Raw genomic sequence first — 27,302 nt, forward strand, 5'->3', positions numbered from 1 at the left:
CATTCAAACACTTTATGCATGCTGGAAAACACTCAGGATTATGGCACTCGTAGTTACTTATAGGAAAAATACCAAAAACACATAGGTGACAAATTTTTGGTTTTGCTGGTATAGGAGATTATAATTTAGTTTAAAATTTTGCTGGCGACTTACATCTAAATGTGTGTGCATCAGGATGCACCTATAAAATAACTTAATTGATTTGTTCATATTTATTCTCTGTATAAATGTATACAGGCTATAGGGCTCAAAAATAACTTTCCCATTGTAAATGTGTAATATTGTTCAAAGGAATGGAGGAATCTGAAGCTGAAGAGAGATGAGAATTATCAAAAGGTGATGTGTTGTTTAGTCCACCGTTATTTGACTTCCATGAGGCAGAAGATGCAAAGCACAGATCAGGCAACTGTGGAAAACCTCAATGAACTGCGGCAAGACTTGTCCAAATTCCGAAATGAAATGAGAGACCTGCTTGGCTTTCGAACTTCTAAATATGCTATGTTTTATCCAAGAAACTAAGACCTAACTTTTTAAGTGAAATCTGTTTAGTTTGACCTGATTCTGTTACCAGACCGAATACAGAAGGTTATTGCACAACAGTACATTTGAAAATGCATTTGCATGCCTTGCAGCTAGGTGCAGAAGTGGTGAAAATAAATGCAAAAACAAATACCACCATTTTCATAAGCTCAGAATCTTAGTGTGTATATAGAATTTGTATATAGGAATTTTTTTCATGTTCCTCAGACTGTGGCTGTCAGGTATCAGAGCTTCATGACTAGCACAATATGTTTCTTTCTTCTACTTTTGCTTTTGATGTTTCTTCCTTTCTGATACTTGTTTCTGAAGTTGTGTGAGAAGATAAGCGTTTAAAAACAAAAATTCAGGTTATTGTTATTTTTAATAGAAAGTCAGATATAAAATAGTAGAGAATTTCCAGCACAGTTGGAAATTATGTTTGACTGTAGGTTACAGTGCATATGAAGATTGTATGGCTCTGAAAGAGGCAGTTCTAGTGCCAACTTGTTTATAGTAACATTGATGGAATACTAACTACAGAATACAAAATCCTCAACACTTTTCCTTTTCGTAGGAACAGTGAAATTTTGAGCTCAGTACAGACTGACCATTTCTCTAATACTTAAGCTTATGTGCAAGACAATCAGTTCCTCCTTGGAACTGCCTGGATTACTCCATCAGTTCTTCAAAAGTGAATTTACCATGTGTGTCAAGATAGGGAGCAGAACTTGAAAAGTAACCCATGAATTTTTAATGTTTCATACACTGAGTTTTTTAAATCTGGGTGATAAATTATTTGAATTTTCAAAACCTGTGATTTAACAAAAATGATACAAAGCACCTGAGTGCTGTTGTTTGCAGTGCTGAACAATTCCTCTGCAACCCTACACTTTAAGAAATACACAGTAAGAACATACGTGGTACCTGTTCATTAGGCAGATGTAGTCTAGAAGGGCTTGCTTTAGACAGGCTTTATATATCCTACTTTTTATATTAGAGTTGGTTTTTTAAAATTTTTTTTCAGCACAAGTGTTGACAAGCTAACCTTTTTTTGTGTGAGGATCAGGAATAACATGTTTTGTGAGAACATGTGGTTTGACTTTGCATACAATGGACATTAAGGGCTTTTTTTTCTGTGCTAGAGGGTCCTATATGGCATTATATGCTTATATAGACTTCAAGATGACAAAGTGTAACTGAGAAATGTGAGATTCCAGTATTTTTAATGATGAAATAATGATATTTATGACAGCTGAAGGATTGGTTGACAACTTTTATGATGCTGCTCTTGCAAAATGGTGTAATGTGCAGAAGGCACAGGTAGCCATAGTGGTCTGACTGCAGTTGATCTTGGGAGATTGATTGAGTGGAGGCTTACAAGAATGTTTACTTTTTTTGAAGGTATTCTTATAAAGCTCTTCCTTGTAAAGGTAATATATTTTCTGTACTATGAAATTATGTATATGTGAATTAAGGGTTAATACTCTGCTTCCAGAAGTCTTGCAGTATAGAGGTATTCTGGTAAGTCTGGCTTTTCATGTGATTAAGAAGCCTAACCTCTTATATTCAAAGCAAAGAGGATCACTGAATTTTGTATTTGGATTCAGATCTCATGTTTGAATACACCAACGTAAAAACTATGTGCTGTGTATATTGTGTATCTCCAGGAAAGGAAGCAGACAAATAAAAGCCCTTTGAAAAATATTACTGTATTAATATTAGTCATATTTGAAACACATTATATCAGGTACCATGCTGGAAATAATTTCTTTGTCATGTTAAGATAAAAAGTTTAGGGAAGATAGCTGAAATTTATGTGCTACTATCTTTTTTCCTTGTTACTGTTTTTCCTTGTGGAACTGTCCTGTCACCCTGAAGTTCATTTAAGTGGCTTCAAGCAGTGCCATGAAGTAATAATGAGCTAGTTCTGAACAAGGTTGGATTCCAGATGCACTGTGAGCTGCTTGGCACTCAGTTCATGCTGTTCAGTCCTTTCAGGAAGCTGAGTGTCTTCAGGTGTCTGAAGCAGCAGGCTGATGTAGCTATTTCTAATTGCTTTTGCTATGGCAGGCAGAGTGACTCAAGTTATCTTGGTCACCTGCCTCTTGTACACGTTTGCAGGTGTTGGTACACGTTGTTGCAGGTGTCTGAGATCTCCTCTATGCACACTCTCAAAGCAGTTTTGGACGTGCACAGAGACAAAATTTTAGGTGTCTGTGATACTTCCGTAAACAGACGTCAAAAAAGAAGCTGTGAGAAGCTGCAGTTTACAGGGATATGGGATTCACAGTTTCTTAGTACAACATTTAGTGTGAGTCATGAAGAGATTAGGGTTTTTTTGAAACTACTGAAAAATGTTCATTTTTCTTTCATGTTAGCATCTGTTTTGGCTTAGAACTGATTTTTTTCCTTGAATGAAAAATGGAGATACCTCCATTTGCAGCAGAAAGGTCAAAATCATTCATTCCTTAAAGCTTAATTCATGCTCTTGATAAAATAAGTGTTTGATTTTTGTTACTGTTGAAATTAGACATTGTATTGCAGTTAAGTAATTTTGAGTATTTTGGTAACAGGTTGGATTTTTACATGTCTGAGGTTTACAGTTACTACATCTGCTTTTAAAAACTTGTGATACTTGTTACTTACACTTTGTAACTGATTCTTACTTGAGAAAAACAAAAGCACTCAATGTTTCTTTCTAGTCCTGGCTCCTGTTACCTGTTGCAGGGCTCCTGCTGTCAGTGCTTTGGTTTGGAAAAGAAACTGGTCTAAAGGAAGTGTTGAGAAGAGTAGGCAGGAGCTTTCCCTACCTACCATTTGGGAAAGGAGAAACAGGCTGCCAGACTGCCTCACTGAGAAAAGTTGCATGACAGATGGACATGTCAGCATAAATAAAAATAGATTATTGTAGTTCAAGACCGTTCTGAGCATCATTTCCACATTGCTTCTCCCCAGGCTGCTGCTGCAAAATGTGGAGAGCGCCAGGCATAAAACCCCTTAATCTGCATGGGAATCAATACTTGGAAAATTAAAGTTTAAGAATTCCCAAATCACAAAATTAGATCTGCTTTGCAAACATATTGGTACTATTCCCAGAGAGAAATGCTGTTTGGGTTGGCAGTGAGGCAAAGGCCTAGCAACTCATACAGTGTCATTACAGTACTGAGCTGTTGGATGTGAGCTGCTAGCACAGCCTCTTTGTACCTTCCTGCCTTTCTCTCATTCTTTTGTCTCCTGCCTGGCTACCCATTACAATTTTAGAACAGACACTGCTGTGCTATGGAGTTGCACTGGGGCAGGACCTCCTGGCATTACATTTGAGAATCAGTAACTGAAGAAGAGAACTCCACATCCCACTAGGAAATAAGCTATGAGGACTTCCAGTAGAGACTCTGTGTTTCATTAGTTTCCTGCCCATTAAAAAAAGGATGGTGGTATGGTATTTATGTATGAGGAAAACAAGTACTTAAAGCTATATCATTTTTATCAGTCTTCAAGTTTTACCCTGTTTGAAAAACATCTCTTTCATACCTGCTTTTGACCAAAAAGTTTTTTTTTGACCAAAATGTTCTTCAGTTTCTGCATATTAACCTTCATGTATAATCAGTATCTATTCTTCCATCTTTGGGTATAGACTTTCAGAGTAGCAAATAACTATATACAACAGACAAGTCTTTGACAACCATCTTTTAACATTATAACATTATTAACTGTTTCCAGTCTGTTCCTACCCATATTCTTAAAACATTTATTTGTTCAACCTGTTGTATATAGGAATGGAATAAATTAGATATGCTGCTATTAACACTACAGGTGCCAGACTGACCATTGCTGTATTGTCTGTCCTTTCACAGTACAGACAGAAATTTAACTATTTGCATGTGTACTTTAACACCACTAAATTAACTCCTACCTTTCTCTTCTCTAATTTCTTAGTAGTGACATTTACTGACTCGATTGTAGTCATCAGCAGAGAAAAGTTGTTTTACAGTTGTCTAATTCTTTGAAGAGTAAATCCAGTATCTATTCAAATCAGCAACTCAGTACCTTCAGCAGAAGGAAAACAAGGCCCTTGATCAGCAGGGACAGGTAGCATCAGTTGTGCTCTGCAAGACTCAAGCCATCCAAAGCATGTCAATGATCAAAAAAGAGTTTCCATGTTTAGCCTGCCCCACTTTTATGCATAATGAATAACTAGTTGATGTATAATTTAATTTTAAAATATTTTCTTAAGCACAGAGAATAATGCAGAAATCCATGTAATAAAACAACTTTAGAGAAAAAGCTAAGTTAAAATGAGTTACTATAAATATTGCACGCACTTCGAATTACTATTTTATATACATAACTTTTTTAGACTGGGTAATTATAAATTAACAGCTTCCAAGTAATTGGAATTTGGTGTGTTTGAGATCAGAAGGCAGCACTGCAGATCTTCAGTTTTAAGACAGGAGGGTCTGTTCTTGTTTTGATAGTTACATGTAATGGATTCCACTTTGTGCTAGGATGTGCTCAGGTGGATGGGAGAGAAGAAAAGGTGAGCATGGTTGTGTTGGCAGTCAGGTGTACTTTCATGACTTAAACTAAATAAAAACTATTTTTTTCAAGAGAGATGATAGAATGCAGCTGCAGAGTAGTTTTAACATGTTTTGTTTTTCAAGGCATTTAGGATCTTTGAGTTCTTAGTTTTAAAACTCATTACAAAGCTGTTGGGAAAGACTTTGCCTCTACCGTCTTCTTCTGTCTGGCCCATGATGATGTAGTTTAAACCTACAAAGGAGAAGAGAAATCCAGGATGTTATTTGGTAAGTATTGTTCTTTTATCTCTGGTCTGTATTCCTTTTGCACTTTGCTACCAATGCTTTCTAACATTTTTTTCTGTCCTACCTATACCATATATTTCCATACCCATCTTTGCCATGCTTGTGGGGCAAAAAAGTAAAGGTATGTAAAAGTCAAGTAGATATATAGATGAAGCATGTACTATGCAATTTAATATATAGGAGATATTCATTAAATGTAGGTGATAAAATAAGTCTGAAAGATATTAGAAATGTAGTATAACTGGATAACAGCTGCTTACACCCGAAGTATAATGTGTCTCGTTCATTTTGGATATGCTCCCATTTACTCAGCTTGAAGGATAGGTTAAGGCACTTCAGTCTTTTCATTCCCTTTTCCTCCCTCAAATACAAATATATATATATATATATATATATGTAGGTATCTAGTAAGGCAAGCAAGGTGGGCATAATGTTGAATAAGCCCTGGCTTTGGAGAAATCAAATGGATTTGGGTATTTTCATGGCTTAGAAGGGTTAGGGGTTTGCAAGGCCGTAGGCTAGGAGTGGCGTTCTATGGGTATAGGCAGAAAAGTTTAGATATTAAGTAATGGCTATTAAATAATTCATAGAGATTTAGGCTAAGAACATAAGTGCGTGGTTTGGAGACAGCAGGATTGTCTATCTAAAAGGAGAATTAATTCCACCAAGGATATTATTCTGTCTCCCATCAAATGTCTAGTTTCTAGAGATCTAAAGGTAAAGGCAAAAGCTAGTTTCTGACATGCATATTTCAATGTGGTACTGCCCACTTTGAATTAATGTGGTATCCTGAATGTTACCAGGTTTGGGGTTTTTATGTTTATTACATTTTTTTATTGTTTCTTTCTTATTGGTTCCATTTATGTTCTGTTATACCTGTTTACTCAGGAGACACAGCTGAAAACTGTTTCACTTTTTACTTGGTTAATTCAATGAAAGATAGTCTCAGTATTTCTTAGAAGAGTACAGAGGTAGCCCTTGTGACATTTAACTGGAGATTACCTTGGTTCATCCCTGTACTATTTAAGATAGCTATAGAAATACTGGCTGCAGATACAGAGTGGGCCTAATACTACTAGTATTTCTACAGTAAAGATGTGTGTATATATGTATGATGTGTGTGTGTGAGTGTGTGTATATATATATATAGTAGAGAAGCAAGGAGGAGACATTGATTTTGTTATTTGCTGTGACATATTGCTCTTCTAGGTTTAGCATGCTGTTGCTTTTGCCTCCTAAATAAATCTGCATGATATAACTCCAAAATACATAGACACAGAAACAAAATCAAACTGAGGTTCATCTGTGGGAACCAAATCAGATTTTATTTTATATTGCATGGGGCTGTGGTTTTTTTGTGGTTTTGTTTGTTGTTTTGTTTTGGGTTTTTTAATTTTCAGACTGCTTTTATCTTTGATTTAAGTCTAATCCTTTCTAAGTAAAACTGATAAATGCAATATAAACCTGGATAACTCCTTATTTTTATCTTAATTGGGTTATAATATTAGTTACTGATTCTGGAAATAATTACTGTAACGATAATGTATTTGTGGTCACATTTCAAGTAGCAGTTATCAAAACAGTTGTCTTGTATAAACACATGAAGCAGTAATTTTTGTGTACTTACCTCTTCTGATGAGAGGGCACTGCTTGCATACAACAATAATCTTGGCACTCATACTTTTGCCAGCTTGCTGAATTGCTAGATTTCCCTCTTTATATACATTAATGATCGATATTGTTGCATGCAGACTGCCAGCCCTTGTTATCGCTGTGATTACAGTTCCAGTTATTACTAGAACAAAACACATTTGATACATTTGCATTAATTTCTAGACAAAAATTTTGAGACATCATAAAAACTGAGTAAATACATTAGTCCATAATAAGGAAAAAAACAATGCTGGAAACAGTTACTTAAAATGTGGCTATCATCTGTAATAGATAACTCACCACTGACAAAAACGGTTCCGAAAATGTATCATTTTCTTGCAAGCCCAGTTCTACATTTTGATAACTTCAATTAAATAGTACAATTTGATACTCTTTTCAATTACTAATTTCAAAACAGTGGTCAAGTTGAATTGAGAATGTTTTAGCTAAAAGCATAGTTACCAACTCTCTGGAACTCTTGAGTAACAGGGAATAGTTAATGCACTAGGAGATAGATTTTTTGATCTGAGGCCCAATACTGATAGGAATTTGCCTATGTCAGCTAAATTTAGACTACTGATTAAGTCATCATATCTCCTCTCTTTGAAAAGAAAGATGTTATTTTCTTTTTTTCTTAAGATGACTAAATTACTTGTAGGCCATCTCAGTTTATCAAAAGAGAGTGGTAAAAAGGTATCATCAGTTTTCTTCTTGGATCACCTTTTGTAAATAAACTATTTATCCTAGGGTTAATTAGATTTTCAATTATCAAGTATGTGCTGTTGGATTAACTTTACAAATCTACATAATCCACATTTTGAGTTAGTTGTAAATTTGCACATTATCGTACTTTAATCAAGAACTTTTAATTAAATAGGTATGTTCAATCAAAAGATATCTATGGATGTTAAAATGCTGGATATCGCAATTTGCTTCTAGAAACAGTAAAAATTAAATGCCTGATGCAAGAGCTCTTATTTCCTAAATTATAAAGTAAGCAAATGAACTTGGAATAATACTCTACAAACAGCATCTTTCTTCTTTCTTCACTTAGGATACACTTGCATTCGCATTGGCATATAAAATATTTTAACTCTTACTTCTGCCATGAAAAAGACTGAAAACTTTCAAGTATTTGGCAAAAGTATTTGAGAGTGAATGTGACTTACTACCCTGGTGCTACATGAAAAAGAGAAAGCTTTATATAGTGTCATTTACCATGAACCACAAGAGCTGAGATGTGGTCAGTAAGCAACCTTGTTTTTGTTTGGGTTTTTTTTTTGTCTCATGGGGTGAACTGTGAAATTAGAATTAGATTTAAACAAACAAACAAAAAGGGCGTGGGGGCTTTTTCCCATCAAATTCTGAGGCATTTTATGGGGGATTAAAAAAATGTTCTAGTATGGGGATATACTCTGAGGCACTAAATCAGCAGTGAAAATGTCATCCAAATGTACAGTACAGCAAACACCATTTTTCCTGAGTGATGTGTCTGTGTGCAGAAAGCAGTGCTTGTATGATTCCATGCCTTCTGATCTCTTTTAAAAATATTTTGGAAGTCAGTGGATTGTGGAATAGTCAGCAGTACAGCATTAAATGTGTATTGTCTGATTACAGCAAGTGAGATGACAATGCAGTAATTGAATCAATACTTCTCTGTAGGACATGGTCCTACATTGTCAGTTGCTTTTCAGATGGAGAAAGTATATTTGTTCCAGATAAATGTGCGGTGCCTATTTTGGACCATCTCCAAGAACATATTGAGTGAAACACGGATACTAATGTCAGACATATACATAAGGTGGTGTAAAAATACAGCCTAGAACTACACTAAGTAAAATTCCTGTGAGTTTAAAACACCGTGACAAGTGAATAGTTTAAAGGAAACAAACTTTTTCCTTACCGAAGTTGCTTGAGCAATAATTGCTTTCAAGAGTTCCACTTCTCTTACATTTTTGCTGACAAAGGGCAACTGTTGGCTTCACAACTTTTTGAAGAACAAAAAGTAAATTGGAATTTTAATGAGGTATTTGAAACAAATACAAAGTATTATCTTAAAAAAAGAGAAGGAAGATTAATAATCCTGATGTATGTGGTATTTGATCTGGTATTGCAAAGGATGAACATCACAGTAACAATATTCCATTTCTGTGCAGTCACCTCCAATCATCTTTTCATGTGTGTCTCAGCTAGGTATCTGTTCCAATCACCTAATAGAATGGGATGTTACAGACAATGTACTTATGATTCTAGTGAGATCTTAAGTGTGTATCAGAGTGAGTGTTGTGTCCTGTTCCTATATACAGCCCTGGTAGTACATTTAAAGTACCATAACATTGTGTTACAGTCACACTTGAGAAGGAGAGAGTGGCCTTTTATCTGAAAGTACTGTACTGTGATGGAAGAGATCAGAGTTCAAATTCCTGTTGTTTTGGGGTTTTTTCTAAATTTTCCACACAGCTTCATGACATGTACTGTATAGTTTTTACTGAAGACATTTTGAAACACAACACAATGTTTGAAGCATCAGTTTAATGTTAGGGGTTGACATTTCCTTCTGAAACGGAACGCTTTGTTTATAAACAAGTGATTACACTTTGTATTTTTTCCTCCTTCAGTGGATGTTTAGAGCCTCTGTACTTCATTCAGCTAACCCCTTCTATGTAATGTGTGGGGATGTAGCACTTTTAAGATTTTTCTGTCATTTTAACTTTTTTTTTTTTTAATTGGTCAGTGACGTCATAAGTATTAGGAACAGGGAGCTGAGACAGAGAGATTAAAAGACCTAAACCTCTACATAATCCTAATTAAGAAAAAAATCACTATATTAATTATTAAAAATATGTTTGCAGTTTTTCACTTCTTTTAGAATAGACCATTTTGTTGAGGTTTTATTCAGCCAATACTTTCTGAAGAACTCCTGACTAATTTTCCAGTCAGCAACTTGTACTTTTTAACTCAATGAATTGATCTTTCTATAATTTTGCAAGTTTCTGAGATTCAACCAGATGTCACTAAAATTACTTTGTACCTAAGTGTAACCCCTGTGACTTTTAGAAGATCTGCATACCATTATTTTCCCTTTGAATCCTAAAGTTAAAAATTAGACCCCACCTCTTTCATTGATTTGATATTGGTTGTTCATTTTTTCCCAGTCTTTATTCTATGAGATTCCTTAGCAAGTTAAATGCCTCCCCTAAGGAAAAGTGTTCTGAAGAGCAAGTTACTATGTCTACTGGAGGCACATTTAGTCATATTCTACATGATACAGCCTCAATCCTACAGTCAGATCTACAGTCAGGGGGGTGAAACTCTGTCAGCCCCACCGCCTTGGTGTTTTTGTATGGTTCTTTCCTAGAACTCTGAATTTCCAAAAATTTATTTTAATTGTAGGCTGAGTTACTTTTTATGAAGTGACTTCTGAACAGAATACAATGTTGATATAATATACTATATTCAGCTCATAGAACTTTGAACTAAATGATAATATTTCACATTATTATTTTAAATTAGTTACCACTTGGCATGGTGCCATGGCATGTAATTAGTTTCCTTGTCTCACAGCATCAGTTGCTAGGTCAGTGAAGTACCTGCTATCTCAGTGCCACATGCAGCACAACATAAACTAAGAATTTAATGTTCCTTGAGTCTTTCAGTTCAGTGTCTGTAGTAGGAAGATAAGAAATACATCAGGGAGGTGAGTCACAGGAAGCTGTCTGATTTTTTACATCCTCTGAATTTTCTAAATTTAAAGATGGCATTATGCATTACAAAAGATTTTTGTGTGGTCCTCTCAGAGGTGTTTTTGTGTGTGTCTGTGCTAACACTTCAAGATTTACTTTTGAGTTTATTAAATAAAGTGCCCAATGCTTTGTGCAAGTTTGAACAGGTCTTATTTGCGAGATAATAAGCTCAATCAGTTTGAGCTGTACATTTCTGAATGCAAATGATTGATCAGAAATTTAATTAAACTGTAAAGGTTTGGTGTGCTTTGGTGTGTTTTTGAGATCAGAAGTGTCTACATGATGCTCAATTGATCAGACATTGAAAGGATTTTCTATTTCTGTCTGTTGGACACCTTCCCTCTCTTATCCACTCTCAGATAACTTGGCATTGTTTTCGTTTTCTAACCCTGATGTTGTCAGTAAAATTGATTTGAAATTCATTGGTAAAGTACACCTCTTCTGCATTTGAACACACTTAAACAGCTCACAGAGAAAAAATTCAATAGCAAAACCGTGAACAGAAATGCAATGTGAGGTACCTGACAGCCTAGATTGGTTGAGACCAAGTGTTTGAACTAATGGCTTTGTTAAGAAGTGCTGTATGGTGAAGAAGAGCTGAATTACTTATTATTAGAGTAGCAGTTACATAAATACGATCTACAGGTCACTATGATTTTAGTTTTAGTTTTATTTTTATCTATTCTAAATACCTTTCATATTTAAGAACCAGAGCTTCTTGGCTTCCTGCTGACAAACCATTGCTGTCCTGACTTTTGATGTCTTTTAGGTACAAATCAGGTTATGTGTTGCAAAAACATCAGAGATAATTTGGTTTTCTGCTGTAATTGTATCTTACATCTGTCACATTCAGGTTATGGAAATTGTAAGAATTTATTCAATATCTCAGTAATGAGGTAGTTCTGGCAATACTTTCAGATAAAACCTCCTCTGATCTTTCATATAGGTTGTCTAGTCTTAAACAGAAAACTTATTTTTATAACAACTTCAAATCTCTGATTTTTTAAAAATAAAAATAATTCTAAGAGAGGATCATATTGTCAGGATGTCAACAGAATATGAAGAGAGCTTAGGTGGTTTCCATACCAGTTTTGCTTGGTCTTAATAACTATATTAAGAAAAATATGGTCATATTTGTGCATATGAAATTGTATAGAAGAAAGAGTTTCTTTAAAAAAAGCTCTTTTCTGAAGTATTTAGAACTCCTTGGACAAAAGAATTTTGCTTACCCCTTCTTCTATGGAATTTGCTAGTTAACTGTCAAAAATAGAAAAGACAGCAAAATTCAGCTGGAGCTGAGTTACAGTCACATGGACAGATTTTCTTTTCCTAATGTAAGTAGATTCTCCTTTGAGTATATGAAGATGCTCCCCGAGTACATTAATTTCAATTCATTGTCTCAACATCTGAAGCACTAACAAACCATAAAGTTGTAATTTTTATATACTTTCTATTCCATTTTTTCTGTAACCCTCTTTGTGCTGGAATAGTTAATTTTTCTAAGAAATAAAATAAAGCCAGTAAAACTTACTTGAGGTAGCAGGGACTGTTGTGGTAGAAGGTGGAACTGTAGTTGTGGGTAACTTTTTTGGTCTAAATTTATAATGGCCAATAAAACCATCAGCTGTTAAGCTTAGATCAGACAAAAACTGAATGAGCAACTCATTTCCCTCAGACAGAATAGGCCTGAAATGGGGAAAAAAAAAATTTCCATTGTTAGACTGTCAAAGCCAAAAAGCATTAATAGCATTATTCTTACAAAAAAAAAAAAAAACAAAAAACAAAAAACAAACAAACAAAAAAACCCCAAAACAACAAACCCAAACAAAAACCAAACATACAAACAAAAACCCAAACAAAAACCAAAGAGGGAGAGAGAGTGCTTCACTTTAATTACTGGTCTGAATGTGGTATCTGCCCCCAGACTAATACTGAAATGCATGTTTCTTTTCTGGTGTGTCAGACACTGCTGTTATGAAACTCATTCTGATGAATCATCTGAACTTCATGGATAGAGAAATGCAAAAACTCAGGGAGAGACATGATACTAAGCAGCTCCTGGAAATTCTATTGGAGGTAGAAAATGTCATATTTAATTTTAAAAGGAATAAAAATCTTTCAGAAGCCTAGCACAGACCTAGTAGCAAAATGACATGTGACAGATGAATTTATAATTCAAGTTACTTACGCGGGTGGGCTGTCTCCACAGTACTTCCCAATTCTTTCAGCATCATTGATTTCCCCACCATTAAACACTGCGACGTAGTCATATCTGCAGTAGTTGTCTCTCTCCACATCAAACTTCTCAAACCTTAACTCTATTAGCTGCAGAGAAAGTGTAAATAATTCATTAAGGTTTTGATAGAACTTAGTAGCTACTAAGCTTGTAGTAACATACTACTGCTTGTAGTAACTGACGCCTTCCTATAAATTACTGGTTGTTTTTTATTTCCGTGAGATGAAGTTCTTAGTCTACTTAATTGTGGAGCAAAGTATTTTAATCACCATCACTTCTTTCCAACAAACTGTTCAACATACCACCCCATTGTTCTCTAAAACATTTTGTTCTCAAATATATCCAAGAAACTTCTGTTAAAGTTATTTTTAAGAGTGAATGAAAAACATGATAGTGGGTACTAGGTGTTACGCTGCTTTTAAAATAGCCCTTACAAACCCTAAAAGAAAGAAAAAGGGTCTTTTAGCATCCCAAAAAAAGAGCCAGGGCAGAGTTAGTGTCAGCATTTCACTGACTTCATTCATTAGCAGCAGGGTTTGAATTACTGTGGTTGTCAGATCTGTGATTACTTGGTATAGAAATAAAAAGGACAGAAACAAAATATAGAAAGAAAATTAGTAAATAGTAAGACTAAAACTTAGAGAAAGTAAGTAGTTAAAGGAATTCTGCTTCCATATGCAATTTCCATAAATGTTGGGGCTTTACAAGTCATAAGTGAGAACTAGTCTACCTGTGGTATGTCAAGTATTGATGTTTTTATCTCCAATATGACTTGTATCTATGGACATTTCTACTTAAGAAAGAAAAACAATGGACAAGAAAACAGAAACGAACTTTTCTACTCTGAAACTAAGTCCTGAAGTATCGTTCTGTCAGTTGTGTGTAGCAAGGAAGGAAAACACAACGTAAGTGCACAATTGAAACAGACAATATATGCATTTAGGTTGCTTCTTTATAAGAAGCAAGACAGTATTTAAATCACCTTCCCATAAATAGCACAAACGGGACCTGAATAACAGCACTGAATTGTGTTGATTGTAGACATGCAGGATTTCTCTTTAAAGAGTTGCCTCAAGCAAAGATAATCTTAAGTATTTTAAAACTGTACAAAGAAAAAGTCATTTCTACACTGCATATACTTTGATTTAATGACATAGTAGAAATTATCTTGCTCTATTTTTGTAGTAATGATGGCCTGTTATCCTTTGTCTTAGTTTTGCCTGTATTTGCTTTTGCACTATTCAAATGTGTGAGGCATCCTTTTGTTTTCCAGAAAGCATGAGTGACCTAGGGGGGGGTACTTGGTATCAGAAATGAGTAACAGGCCTGTTTCGAAAACCTTTTAATCACAATGAAAAAATGCACGTTAAGTAGAAGCACCCATCTGAATAATACAGTTGTGTTCAAAAAGGATGGGTATAGAAATAAGTAATGCACTGGGAGCATAAGTTTTTGTATAGCAGGCAAAACAGCAGGCCACAATATCTATTTCTATTTTCCGTAAGTGTACTTTGCACTAATAAATGAGTGTTTATTGACAGAATAGAAGCTCTTTGCCATCATGAGAAGCTCTTTCATCTTCTCTGATAAATGAAGTAGTTATTGGTCTATATTAGAATCAAAGGAGTGCCTTGCTTTATGGTTCACATGTCTGTGAAAGGGAAATAGAGACAACAGCACCTACATTTTGGCAAAAGGAGGAGTGAACAGCTCTTCATGTGCACTTGGAGACAAATGCTTATTCACTGCTTCCTCAAAAATGGCTTTTGTCACTGTCAAAATTCTGCCTCGTTTGCATGCAAACAATCACTGCTGCAGTACATGAAAAACAGATCTTCAAAAGCTTGTAGATATATGGAACAGGATTTTCAAAAGGCACAGGATATAAAGCCCTTATTTTTATGCATATAGTCTTTCTCTCATCTTCTGTACAAGCTTAGGAAAAGTTTATAGGCTTTTCTAGAGATACTTGGAAGGAACCAAAGCAATCCACAGTTTACATATAGGGTTTTAAAAATCACTGTGTATCTATAGGATTTTTAAATTATTTGTATTTAGCAAGTAAGGAATGTGTATTAAAGAGGAATACAGGAAAGACTAAGCTGACATAATGCTTGAGTTCAAGGGAGAAAATACCTTGGTCAATGGAGAAGTATGAAAGATCTGAACAATACATCTGCAGCAGCTTTTTTTATTTGGAGGATTACAATCATGGGCAGAAGATTAAGATGGAAGTTGCCTTTACAAATAGTGGAGTTAAAAAAGCTGGACAGGATTAAGAAAACATGCTTGGTGACTGAAAACAATCATTGTAGACTCCCTGCCAAGGTATATAGCAGATGGTTCAGCAACAAACAGAAAGTAGGAAGCTAGGGTTGAGGTTCTCCCCACAGCATAGGGAACACATCTGTGTTTGCTATATGGGCCCTTTTAGTCATGTCTCTTCAGGTCTTAAAGTGGCAACATATACTCTTATGGCATATGGTTAGTTAAGTAAGCATGTTATGAGATGGTGCCTTGAGAGCACAAAATAAAACAAGTTTTATGAAAGGTATGTTGAAAAACTGTTCAGGACAAATCCAAATATATTTCCTCTACTGTAAGCAAAATAACATAATGTATGCTTTTAATAAAGTCAATCAGCTTTGCCTACATAGCTCGATATCAAAGTGCATTAACACAAAAAATGCTACAAATTATATTAGACCTAAACATAACATCTGGTCATTATCCTGTTTGGCCCTGAGGTAATCATCCACCCTAACTTAATTTGCATGATCTGCTAATCAACAAATCACCTTCCAAAAAAAAATCTGTTTTAAAAGCCTCACCAGTCACAGATGCTTAAAATTTAATTTTGGGGAATGTATTGATGCACAGGAGAGGACACAAGATGTTGAGAGAGCACAGGAGTTACTGCAGTGAGCCAGGTGATACCTGAGAAGAAGGTGGCTATGGTTGGATTCCATGCAGGTACCCAGTTTCATGTTTCAGCCAGACAGCAATTCTGTTGTCTCAGCATGAGGCGGGCAGCAGGCTGTGCCAGAACGGCACTGAGGCGGTGTTGGCCCGCACAGGCAATGGGAGTTCAGCCGTAATGGCGGCACCTTACCTGGTTCTTTGGGGCGATGATGTGCCAGGAGCAGCTGACTCCAGCCGGGTAGTCTCGCTCGGGCCAGTTGGGCGTTTGGAAGGACCCCGACGGCTTCTCCAGTCGTCCCCCACAGTACTGATCCCCTGGAAGCACAGCACAGGAGGCTGAGCAGAGCACGGTGAGTGGAGCGAGGCGTTTGTGTGACCGCTGAGGCCTCGCTGAGGGACGCGCGGCCAGCTCTGGCCACCACTGCCACCGCCTCACCTCAGGACACAGCTGAGCCCTTCAGTTCAGCTGGGGGCACCTCTGGGAAAACACATTTAATAAAGAGCAGAAAATGCCAGATGTAGGTGAAGATGGGGATAAAATAAAGAGTAATAAACATGCTTATGAACACCGGAGGGTCAGGAGAAGAAGCTGTGGGTACTGGAGCAGCAGCCATTCCTGCAGCACCTGAGGCAGCTCTGCATTTCCCAAGGAACTGCAGCATGTGGAGAGCCCATGGTGGAGGAGAGTTGTTTCTTCTGCATCTTCTCCTCCCAGTCCCAAATTACAATCAGGTATGTAATCTTTATTTATAATGCAGTTATGAATCTTCCTTATTAAATTAACTCCATTACATCACATTGTTTTGTCTTTCAAGAAGTTTTCAATACAGGGCTATAACTGGATGGACTAAAGATTATCACCTGCACTGGGTCTGCCCAACAACCTGTCTATTCTGGTATTGTGCTAATATCAAAAGCCTTGGAAAAGTGCCACTTGGCAGAGCAATACCACCTCCCTGAAACCTCCCAGCCTCTCACGGTTCATGGTCTTCCCAAGCACAGGGCAATGCTTTATGTTTTATAATGCTTATTTTTTTTTTGAAGTTGACAATAGCAACGTGCCCTGGCACAGCACTCTAGCACTGAACAGCTAGCTCATTGAGAAAATCACCATCTCCTTTCCTTTGCAGACACTTGGTCATTTGTTTTTTGTATCAGCAGAGTCAGTGACTGTGGCTCCTGTTCATTTTCTCCATACTGGTCATTACTTTAGGACTCTCTCCTACACTCTCATTGACCTTCTCTTTTCCATCATGAAGAGGTCTGTGCAGTGCAGCAGTTCTCCTGTGGATGTTCATTTATCATATTTGTTGTCTCTGATTGCTCCTGGTAGTTTCATTATACCCTGTTCTGACATGGGAACATCAGAATGGCGTACAGTTTCAAGAAGTAGACACATTATGGGTCTACAGCAGCATAATTATTCCCTTTTAAAAAAATTGTTTCCTTTTATATACCTATTGAGTATTGGGATCGATTATCAACTATTATTTTCAAAAGTTACCTATTTTAAACCTAAGCAATTCATTCCTAAACAGTAACTGTCAATTAAGAACCCCTTGTACTGTACAGAATGATAGGGTGTTTTCCTCTTATTTGTAACATTTACTTGGACTGAATTTCATCTGTCATTTTATTGACTACCATTACCATATTGCTTCTAGGTGCAGTTCTTCTGCAACTTTTACAGTAATTAGCCCTCCTCTTTGCTGCTTTGATGAACTACGATGGCTAAACAGTTATATTTTGGTATAATTTGTGTTTGGATTGTTCAGCTTGAAGAAAAGGAGGCTGAGGGGTGACCTCATTGCAGTCGAGGGATTCCTCTGCATCTCTAGGGAAGAGATGAGGCAGGTACTCGTGCAACCAAAGACAGGACTTGGGGAAAGAGTAGGTAGCTAAATCAGGGGAGGTTTAGGTTAGACATCAGGAAAAGGTTTTTCACCCAGACGGTGGTGGAGCACTGGAACAACCTCCTCAGGGAAGTGGTCACAGCACCAAGCCTGCCTGTGTTCAGGAAGCATTTGGATGATGCTCTCAGGCACAAGGTGTGTTTCTTAGGGTGCCCTACACAGGGACAGGAGTTGGACTCAATGATCCTGATGGGTTCTTCCAACTCAGCATGATTCTATGATTAGTTAAGCAAGATAATTAATGTTAAACAGCACAGTAATACCTAGTATCTCTGGCATCACATCTTTTAAAGCTTTAACGTGACTTCATATTTCCACAGTTATATTCATCTTCACGTATGTAATAGTTAAGTACCTCTTTCATGTGGTTCTGCTGCAGAAAACTTGGCAATGAATCCACTTCCAGCAGTATTAGCATCTGAAGTCATCTGCACCAACATTTTATTGCTGTTGGATACAAGGGCACCTGGTTTCACAGTACCACAGAACCTGCCGATGCGCTGCCCATTGGTATGGCCGTTGTATATATCCACAAAATCGTATCGGCACAAGTTGTCACTTTCCAGGTCTAAATATCTAAATGAAAGAACCACCACTTTTCCTTCTGGCACCTGGAGGAGGAGACACAGAGAGGGAAGGAGGGGAAGATGTATGTTGAAGTGTGATAGACACCACATATCTCTCTGATCCCACTATTTGCATAAGTATTTTCTTATCTTTCACTTCTCACCAGTAAGCTCTTTTTGTCAACTATACTCCAGGCAGTGGTTTGTGAAATCATATTGCACCAATCATAAAAACAAAGCTCTGGCCATCTCTGTTGCAATTATCTTCTTTCTGATCCACAGTATTGTCTAGCCAGGCTTATATAGCTGATTATATACCATCACCACCCAGCTCAGCTTGGCATGTTTCTCTTATTTTCTGCTGAAGGAACGCAATCAGCCTTGCAGCTCCCTGTCAACAAGTGAGGTAAGGATGAGATGAAAATGAAAACAATGGAATAAGCAATTTACAATTTTGAACAAATGAAATGGCCTCTCTTATTTTGCTGATTTGTTTCATAAGGTTTCATAATTTGAAGGATTTTATTTACTGACATGAGTTACATTTATAAATAAAATAAATTGGAGGGGGTTGGTTTAGCTTAAAGGCTTCAGTGAAAGAATTATATTTGGAAAGAACATGTAAAACTACAAGAAGAGTGTTTAAAAGAACCTTTAGTGGGTGTCTTCAACATAGAAAAGAACTTTGTTTTCTGAAACATTTGAGGAAATAGAAGACAGAGCAAATCTTGCATGTCTGCATCTGTGGACATTGCAAAAGAGGCAAGAGTTAGTGAGAAGGACATAAATAAAGAGAATAATCATTCATAAGGAGGAGAACATTTCCTGGGATAGAGTTGCAAGCTTTTAAGAGAATAATCAGCATACTGAGAAGTGAAAACTATTCTAATGAAGTACTCAATGCTGTAACTGGACAGTATTTTAAAATATAGAGGGCCCTTACACAGGCAGAGTGTAATTATCAGCATTCAGTTGTAGAGTAGAGCTTTGTAGAGGCCAGCATTGCCTTGTAGAGTAGTTAACTATTAAAATGATTGCAACTGTTCTATTTTACCTAGACACTGCTATTATTTTCTGCTTTAAATATATAACACACAATTAATGTATCTGCAGTTAGTCCATATTTAAGCCATTTCACTTAAGAGATCATTAATTTTTTTCCTTCCTTAACGGTGACTGATTTTAAAACACTAGTTTAAGATAAACTGCACCTAAACTCTTTCTGTATGAAAATGTCAAACAGTGTTTTAGTGTTGTGAGTTTCAAACATTAAAAGAGCCTTGTCATGTACAGATGGAAGTGCTGTAGATGGAAGTGACCACTTAACCCATAGAAGGTACTACAGGCGGCAGCTCTAGATGTAGTGAAAAATGTACTGTAGATCCACTAAGGTTACTCATTCCTGTAGCTGCTTCTATATCCAGTTCTGATGCTGATCCTGATCCTGCAGGACAGGACTGTTTTGAACTACTTGGGGCCCACCTATAGGCTGGCTGGCCGGCCCCACTTCAGCTTCTGTTGCTGGTTTCAGAGGATTTTCCTTTAAGTTCAAAGCTCTCTCAAAAATGCATTACATTTCCCTGTGCTGACGTACATTGCTAATACTACATCAAACCCACAGAACTCATCTAATCTTACACAGAAATTCCAAAGCACAATGACTATGTTTTAGAAAACTCTAAAGCCAGATGTTAGGTTTAAAAATCACACTACTGAAGAGACCAAGCAATATACCAGAAAATAACCTACATGTCTCATTGAATCTCTTATTATTGCATTCATTTGTCTTCTGGTCTGAATCAAAACATTAAGACATGGTCATTTAAAAAGAAAAAGCTAAAAGGAGTTTGGTATTCTTGTCAGAAGACCTGAATATTATTTATTATTATACTCGAAAATCTGTGTCATTGGACAATTCAGTTTTAAAATGCTGGCTGTAAAGTTAGTCTGATAAAGTTAGATTTAGAAAGTTAAATTCCATACTTTTTGAAAAAAAGCTGCTCTAAGTAAAATAACATATAAACTTTTGGGGTGGAATAGTAAGATTCAAATAAGGTGACCTTTAAAGGTCAACCTAAATGTTTTAAAGCAGACTGAGCTGTTATACCTACAGTTAAGTTTGTCCAATGTTTTCCGCTATGCTGTCCTGTAGCTTCTGTAAGAAGGTTTTCCTTCTAGTGGTTCTGAAAGTTGGGCAGAAGTTGCTCTGTCATATTATACAGTTTTGTCAGTGTTTATGAGACTCCTTTTCCACTATTTCCTCAGCTTGAATTGCTTCTTTGGAGACACTTACTCCCTCCCACAGTTTGAAGAAGGAAGTTGAAGTGTGAGAGGTGGCTGGTCTGGGGTAAGAAAAGGTCTTTTTGCTGTCCTTTTAGAAATGTACTTAGATTTAGCCAAGTGGTTATCCCTCAGTAATGCTGTCGGGTGCTTACTGGCAACTTGGTTACAGGAGCACCCGTGCTGCTCTGCTTACACCAGCCCTATGGCGCTTGGTCCTACCCCTGCTTATTCCACGCTCTCATGGTGGCCCAAGTGGGCTGTGGGGAACCAGGAGGTGGGACTCACCCATGCTAGAGAGAGAGGGCACACACAAAGCACCCAGCAGCCAACCATCCACTGAAGTTGTGGGCTTTCTATTTTATGGTACAAGTAATTCTGTGCAGTGCTGTATGCTTCTTTCTCCTCTTTACACCACTATGCTATGCTATACTATATTATCTAATTATATTTCATTATAGCTTTAATGGCTCTAGCTTCCATTAATTCAGTCTACTTCATCTTTGTCAAGACTGTTAGCCATAGATTTACTGAGTTTCTAAGTTTTGTTTCATCACAGTTTGTAAGCCAATGTGTAGGAAAAACTCAGCCATATGCTCATGAATGTTTAACAAGAAGCCAGCTCCATATTTTAGTTGTTAGCTGAACAGTTAGCTGAATCTGAGGAGATAAGCCAGTTACAGAAAAGTGTGAACTAGGGCCCTTAATCCTAATCACAGTCACTATTTATTGCCATTACTTTATAAAGTAATGTCATTGTTTATTAAAATAATATTTTTTCTTTATTCACAAGAGTAACAAATTTGTTCCAGAGTAATATTAAATCAATTCAAAGTTTGTGGTCTGACCAGATGACATTCAAGAGTGCAGGGGATAGTGGCTCCACATTCTGGCAGTAGTCACTCAGTTTTCAGCTAGTCCCAAGGAATCCTACCTGAAATACAGGTGCCTTTGCAAACCAACACTTTTCTGTAATTTCTACACTTCCTATTTTTAAATGTTAAAAACTGTTATGCTAAAATCTGGAAATCTGGCAATGTTTATCCTAGGACATTTAAAATATTGCTTCATGAGAAAAACAGGAGGGAAAGCAAAGGCCAGCATGACTCAATATTGTTTATTTTGAGCCACGTCTGAGCTTCATGCAGTAAGATGATGGGATACCTCAGAGGGCGAACTGGAAGGAGAAATTGCAGTTCAAAAAAAAAAAAAAAAAAAAAAAAAAAATGGAGAGAGAGGATTCAAAGGAAAAATATCAGGTCCTTCCCCTGCAGGGTGTGCCTTATTTTTCTGTTTTATCCATACAGTGGACAGAATGTATTTCATATAATGTTAATCAGAGTTTGCTTACATTTAGAGTAGTTAAGCTGCTTAACTGTTGTTGCTCTGACTGAACAGAAAGCCTTCTTCATCATTGTGCCTCTCTGTTTCTGGGGAAGATTCCCTAACTGTCATACTTACCAGAATTACTTGGTTTAGAGTATTTGCTCTGAAAATAATCTTTTGGTAGGGAAAATTCTTAAGTGCCAACTTTCTGTTAAGCTGGCATTTAAGAAGTTGGCATACAAACCTGTATGGTATATGTCTTTAACATATTTTGATACATCTTTAATACCAAAATGCTGATTCCATGTTTTGCCACAACAATCCTAGGTAGACTTGAAAAATACATCAGCTACCTGCAAGCCAAATATATTATTTCTCTCTACAAAGAATGCATGTGTAAGTTATTTGGAGTTACATCCTGGGAAGAACCACTGTTCTTGCCCGGTCACTTGTTCCTGAGCTCCATCCTCTCCAGTCACAAAGGAACAATTTGAAAAAAATTTGTTTTGGCTTACTCTCCCTGACAAAGGCACTAGATTCAGTTCAGCTATTTCTTTTCTGGCAAAACAACCATGCATAAAGATCTGTTCTCTACTGCAGGGTAGAATAACAACGGATTTGCGAAAATGAATGCTTAAAATGTAGAGAAAATCATTTAAAATATTTCGCTCCCCAGGCAGACCCCCAACTTCCCTGATAAGGAAAAATTTCAAACCTTGCTTAATGTCAGCAAACCTGCTGGAACACAGCTCCTGAACCTATAACAGTATGATCTTACATAACTCTGCCAGTCTTCAGCATTATTGTTGCACATAAAATTGTTAAGAGTTTTACAGGAACTACATAGTCTGCCAGAAAAACACAGGACAGCAGTCCAGATTCTTGGACTACATGACATGTTTATGTGAGGTGGTTGCCAAGAAGGATTACAGAGCATTAAAAGTAAATGTATATCACATATTTTAGATAAAGCTATATACATTACTATAGGAAAGGAAATAGCTCTACAAATGACTTCTTAGCAAAACCAGCTAAAAGCTGCTGGGTAGTCTGCCAAAGTTGTAATATAACCACAAGCATGTGTTGAACACTTCTTAGAACTCTTAGAATAGAGAAGCTGTTTTCTTTAGCCAGCTGAAAAAGTCCCAGTCTCTTCAAATAACAGAACCATAATTGAGTTAGAGAGACTCTTCTAGCTTTAGCAAACCAGTTGGAAAGATTTCAGCTGATACCTGAGTGCTACATTGCTTAATCTGTATAAACCACAATGCCACGATGTTTTCTAAACCTATGTTCCTCTAAAGAATGAATTAGCTGTCACTCTGCCTCTCTGTAGATTGAGATCCTGTAGTTGACCAAACAACAGCTTCATGTTCTCCTAACACAGACATGAATCCAATCAGTGTCTTTTACACTTGTCAGGTCCTTCATGAGAAAGTGTTTGCAGGAAGATGTTCACAGCCCCTGGCTGAAATGGACAGGCAAGAAGTTTTAGTCACTTTCCTAAGATTGGATGCTAACAAGGACATTTAAGAGTAACTACAGCGTATTTCTTCATGGCAGTGTAAAAGGTACTATTGCAAGCTATTCTGAGCCTTAGCAGTATCTGGTGAAAGGATTTTGTTGTTTAAATTCAGGCTAGTAGACCCTTGAGTGTACTGCTTTCCCTGGTTTTGGTAAACTATCCTCTCCTTAAAAAGGATACAGGCTTAGTCTTGCAAGTTTTGTAGTCCTTGCCTACCCTACATCCTTCTTGCTCATCCAAAAGATGGGGCATTCTGCCCAGTTTGGCTTCCTGAACAGTATTGTCAAACAGGGTTAAATGAGGCAGGGGCACAAGAAAGACTGCACTACTACAGCTGTGCAGCCCTTCTCTGGTTTTGGGCCAGCTACAGAGAACAGGTATGTAGCAGAGAGCAGTAGTAAATAGCAGCAGAGTAGAAAAGTGGAAGCTGGGACAATCATGAAATGCCAGAAGCCACCGAGTTGTCCCCATTGTCACCAGAACCTGAGTGAAGGCACAGCTCAGCTACATTTTTGTGGTAATACTGCTCATGATGTCCAGGCTAATGTGGCTGCTCACACCTTGCTGGCAACAGCCACATTAAGTCTGAAACCACTCTGTATGGACTTTTTCAAATACAATCAATTGTTCCTCTAGCCTCAATATATGATGAAGGGCATTTCCATGGGATGCTTCAGTAAATGCTTCTTCGGTGCTGCCTTCTTTCATTATACAAATTTTCAAATGGTAAAAATTCTATGCTGTTATAACAAAAATTATTTACTTCCAGAGTAAATTTTGAATTTATGAAGCTCTAGTAATGTTTGGTTTTGGGTTTTCTTGAATGCTAACTTTGGAAGTTTTTCCCCTTTCATTTAAGGCATGTGTGTATGATTCTAAATGCAGTTCATGTCTGTTTTTCAGATTTCAAGGTGTGCCACGGTAATGACTGAAATCTCAGCCCCTCAACAGCAGGAAGAAGGTTTATTTATGAGCATATGCTGTATTTCACATCATACTCTTCTAGATAAAGTCAGTCACAGATTAAAGGTAACCTCTAACTTGACCACAATAAATAATAATACAACACAATGGTACAGAAAGCAGCTTCTGCAGCTTCATTGGTATCCTCAGATAAAATTATTAAAATTACACTATTTGTTTGGTATGAGAGTTGTTTTAACTGAACACTATAAATAGATCAGTGTCTCCTGCTTTGAATCAGCATCTCTACAGTAGCAGGAGACAATTGTCCTGTGATATCCCATTCTACTGCCAACACCTAGCCTGTAATGCAGTGTTTGAACAGAAGCTGTCCTCAGAGCTCCCATCAACACAAAAACTAATTTATTTTTTAATACTTTCTTACACTTCTTTTTTCCTGTAAAGCCCATATTCTAAGTCTGAATGTCACAGGAAGTCTTAGTGAATTGTGCCTAAAAAATGGAGGGGAAATTTGGTAGGCAATTTTGGAGGGTTTAATGTATGTGTATGTGAGAGAAAAGTCATCATTTACTCCAGGACCATTCTCCTAGCCTGTGGATAAGGCACTAGAATTTAATTTAAGGCTGTTTAATGGGTTTTACTGTCCATGAATATGGTGTGTCTGCCCTATATTCTCATTTTAGCATCAAAATATCAATCGTACCACATTCTTTCGCATGGTCATTTGCAAATATAACAACACTTTCCTGTTGCTTTCTCAGCTTGCTGTATGACATACTCCAGATTTCCTAGCTGGCAGAACACACTACAAGAAAACCTGCCTGGATTTTTTGTTTTGGTTTGAAACTTTTTCTCTGTCTTCTTGCCAACAAATTTTGCTTTTCATTATCTACACCTCAAAGCTTTACTAATCCATTTGATGTAACTATTGCTTTCTACAGTGACTTGGAATGGTAGATGTTTGCTTTCAAGTGGGTTCATTTAAACCAGTTAGGAGTGTATCTGTGGAAGTAAATGAAAATTTTCTTCTGACATTAGGTGAGGTCAGTTTTATGTTAGTCACTGTAATCACATTACAGCAGCCCTAAAAAGCTCCAGATAGTTGAGCTGCTCTAAGTTACTAAGGTCATTTTGGCACAGATAAAACAAATAAAACACTGGCATTAACAACAAAAAGCTCTTCACTGTCTTGAGCACTGATTTTGTGATATTAAAAATTCTTACTGTGATTTTCCAGGTACATTTGCTGTTTGGAGGGTAGACTCCAGGAAATCCTTCACTCCCAATAAACCCTGACTCTCCAGATACAACTCCTCCACATGTAAATGTAGGCCTGAGAAAAATGGGGAAAAATGGCGCTTAATTTAAAAATATATTGAATTTATTCTCTGTACAACAGCAAAGAGGCATGAACTGTCTTAAACACATCTTAAATATTTAAAAATGTTGCTAACTTTAAACTTCTGTTTGATTACTTACATAATTTCACTATTAACATAGAATGTGCAATTTAACTCACAACCTCCAGTGTAGAGAAAGTTAACTAATTAGCCCTTAATTCTGGATTTGCAGACAGTTATCCTTCCCTCCTTTATTAATTCATGAGATGGAGGGTGAGGTGGTGTGATTCATCACTGCAGATTGCTATTATAATGAATCAGTAATTACTAAGAAGTCATTAGCAGTGACCTTTTGTAGTATATATAATAGTAGTTAAAATAGGACAGTAATAAAAATAGCTTTTAATTCCTCTATTCCACCCTGAAATGCTTTTAATTTAGATATTTTAATCAAGTAAGTTACTTCACAAGTTTTCTATACCACAGGAACAAAAGCATTATGTGTGGAAGTCCTGCTACTCTGGTCTTGATGATGAATCACACATCCTGATTTTGCCGGTACGAGGATGTTGAGGGCTAAAAAGCTCCAGAGTCATCTCCCTACTCCCACCACGCTGTGAGAGCACGTGGGAAGCCCTGAAAAATCCCTGCTCAAACCCACTGTGTCACAGCTGTGGCCACGGGGTGAGTGAATACCCGGCTCATGAAGTTGGGATATTCTGTACGTTATATTATGTACCGTATTAGGTTATATACCGTATTACTTTATATCATGTGATGTGATTATCTTGTGCTGCCGTGGCAGTGGCCACCCCTGTGCCCTCCCTGGGTGCTATAGCGAGCAATAAAACCCCCGTGGGCGGCGGCGGTGCCTCCCCGCGGGTGGGGGTGCGCGGGCGCGGTACCTGTGCGGGGGCGCGGCGGTGCGCGCTGCCGGCAGCAGCAGAATCGGGAGCAGCAGCAGCGGCAGCGGCGGCCGCGGGGTGTCGGGCGGCATCTCGGGGCGGCGGCGGCGGCTGGGGCAGGGCTGGGGCTGCTGCTGAGCCGCTCCTCCGGCTGCCGCCTGCTCCTCCCGTGTACGCCGCGGCCGGGGGAGGAGGCAAAGGCTTCCGCGGCCCTCCGCCCCCGCCCCAGGGCAGTGCCGGGCAGCGCTGCCCTCCCGCCCTCCTTCCCTCCGTGGGGCGCGGCGCTGCGCGGGTGCGGAGCCGCGGGTGCTCCCGGGTTCCCCTTCGCTCTGGGGCTCTGCCCTTCCCGCGCCCAGCCCCGCTCTGGTGCGTCCCGAGAGAGGGGGGCGGCGGTGCGGCAGCCTCGGCCCGAGGGGCACCCCCGGCAGCGCGTATTTTGCGCACGCAGTGGCTGAAGGAGCGCGCAGCGACCCACGTTGGCGGGATCGCCGCAAACTCAGCCGCCTCCTGCAGCGCCCTGCCGCCTGTCCTCAGGTGGCACAGAGGGGTTGTTTGTCCTGGTCATGAATGAACTCAGTGTCGCCATTTGTGCAATCGTGTGTACAGCCTCACCAATGCTTGAAAAAT

At 37.8% G+C, this 27,302-nt stretch overlaps 2 protein-coding genes across 3 annotated transcripts in view; one reads left to right on the forward strand and one right to left on the reverse strand.

Annotated features, from left to right (window-relative positions):
- Positions 1-3,337, forward strand: part of TRPC1 (transient receptor potential cation channel subfamily C member 1) — a 19,817-nt gene extending 16,480 nt beyond the window's left edge. Inside the window, exon 13 of one of the 2 annotated variants that reach the window (XM_071752164.1) lies at positions 292-2,223. In XM_071752164.1, the coding sequence (XP_071608265.1) occupies positions 292-519 (228 nt within the window). In that variant the 3' untranslated portion in view covers positions 520-2,223. Of the gene's footprint in view, positions 1-291; positions 2,224-3,246 lie in introns of those variants that run through there. The other variant, XM_071752165.1, reaches the window with a different exon arrangement.
- Positions 2,209-26,930, reverse strand: PCOLCE2 (procollagen C-endopeptidase enhancer 2). Its single transcript, XM_071752170.1, has 9 exons — positions 26,676-26,930; positions 25,655-25,763; positions 18,165-18,420; positions 16,087-16,211; positions 12,927-13,063; positions 12,270-12,424; positions 8,899-8,982; positions 6,970-7,137; positions 2,209-5,289 (listed from the first exon to the last, which is right to left on the reverse strand). Exons 1-9 carry the CDS (start codon positions 26,765-26,767, stop codon positions 5,159-5,161), a joined length of 1,257 nt encoding a protein of 418 aa, XP_071608271.1. The 5' UTR covers positions 26,768-26,930; the 3' UTR covers positions 2,209-5,158.
- Between the last annotated feature and the right edge of the window lie 372 nt (positions 26,931-27,302).

Source organism: Heliangelus exortis, chromosome 9, assembly GCF_036169615.1.
Source record: "Heliangelus exortis chromosome 9, bHelExo1.hap1, whole genome shotgun sequence".
Classification (NCBI taxonomy): Eukaryota; Metazoa; Chordata; class Aves; order Apodiformes; family Trochilidae; genus Heliangelus; species Heliangelus exortis.

Bases quoted from the DNA above. Each gene is read 5' to 3' on its own strand.
- PCOLCE2 (XM_071752170.1), bottom strand. From the start codon at position 26,767: ATGCCGCCCGACACCCCGCGGCCGCCGCTGCCGCTGCTGCTGCTCCCG. The intron at 13,064-16,086 runs GTAAGGTGCCGC...CTTTCTCTGCAG, and splicing joins TCATCGCCCCAAAGAACCAG to CTAATAGAGTTAAGGTTTGA. The intron at 7,138-8,898 runs GTAAGGAAAAAG...GTTTTGTTCTAG, and splicing joins TTATTGCTCAAGCAACTTCG to TAATAACTGGAACTGTAATC.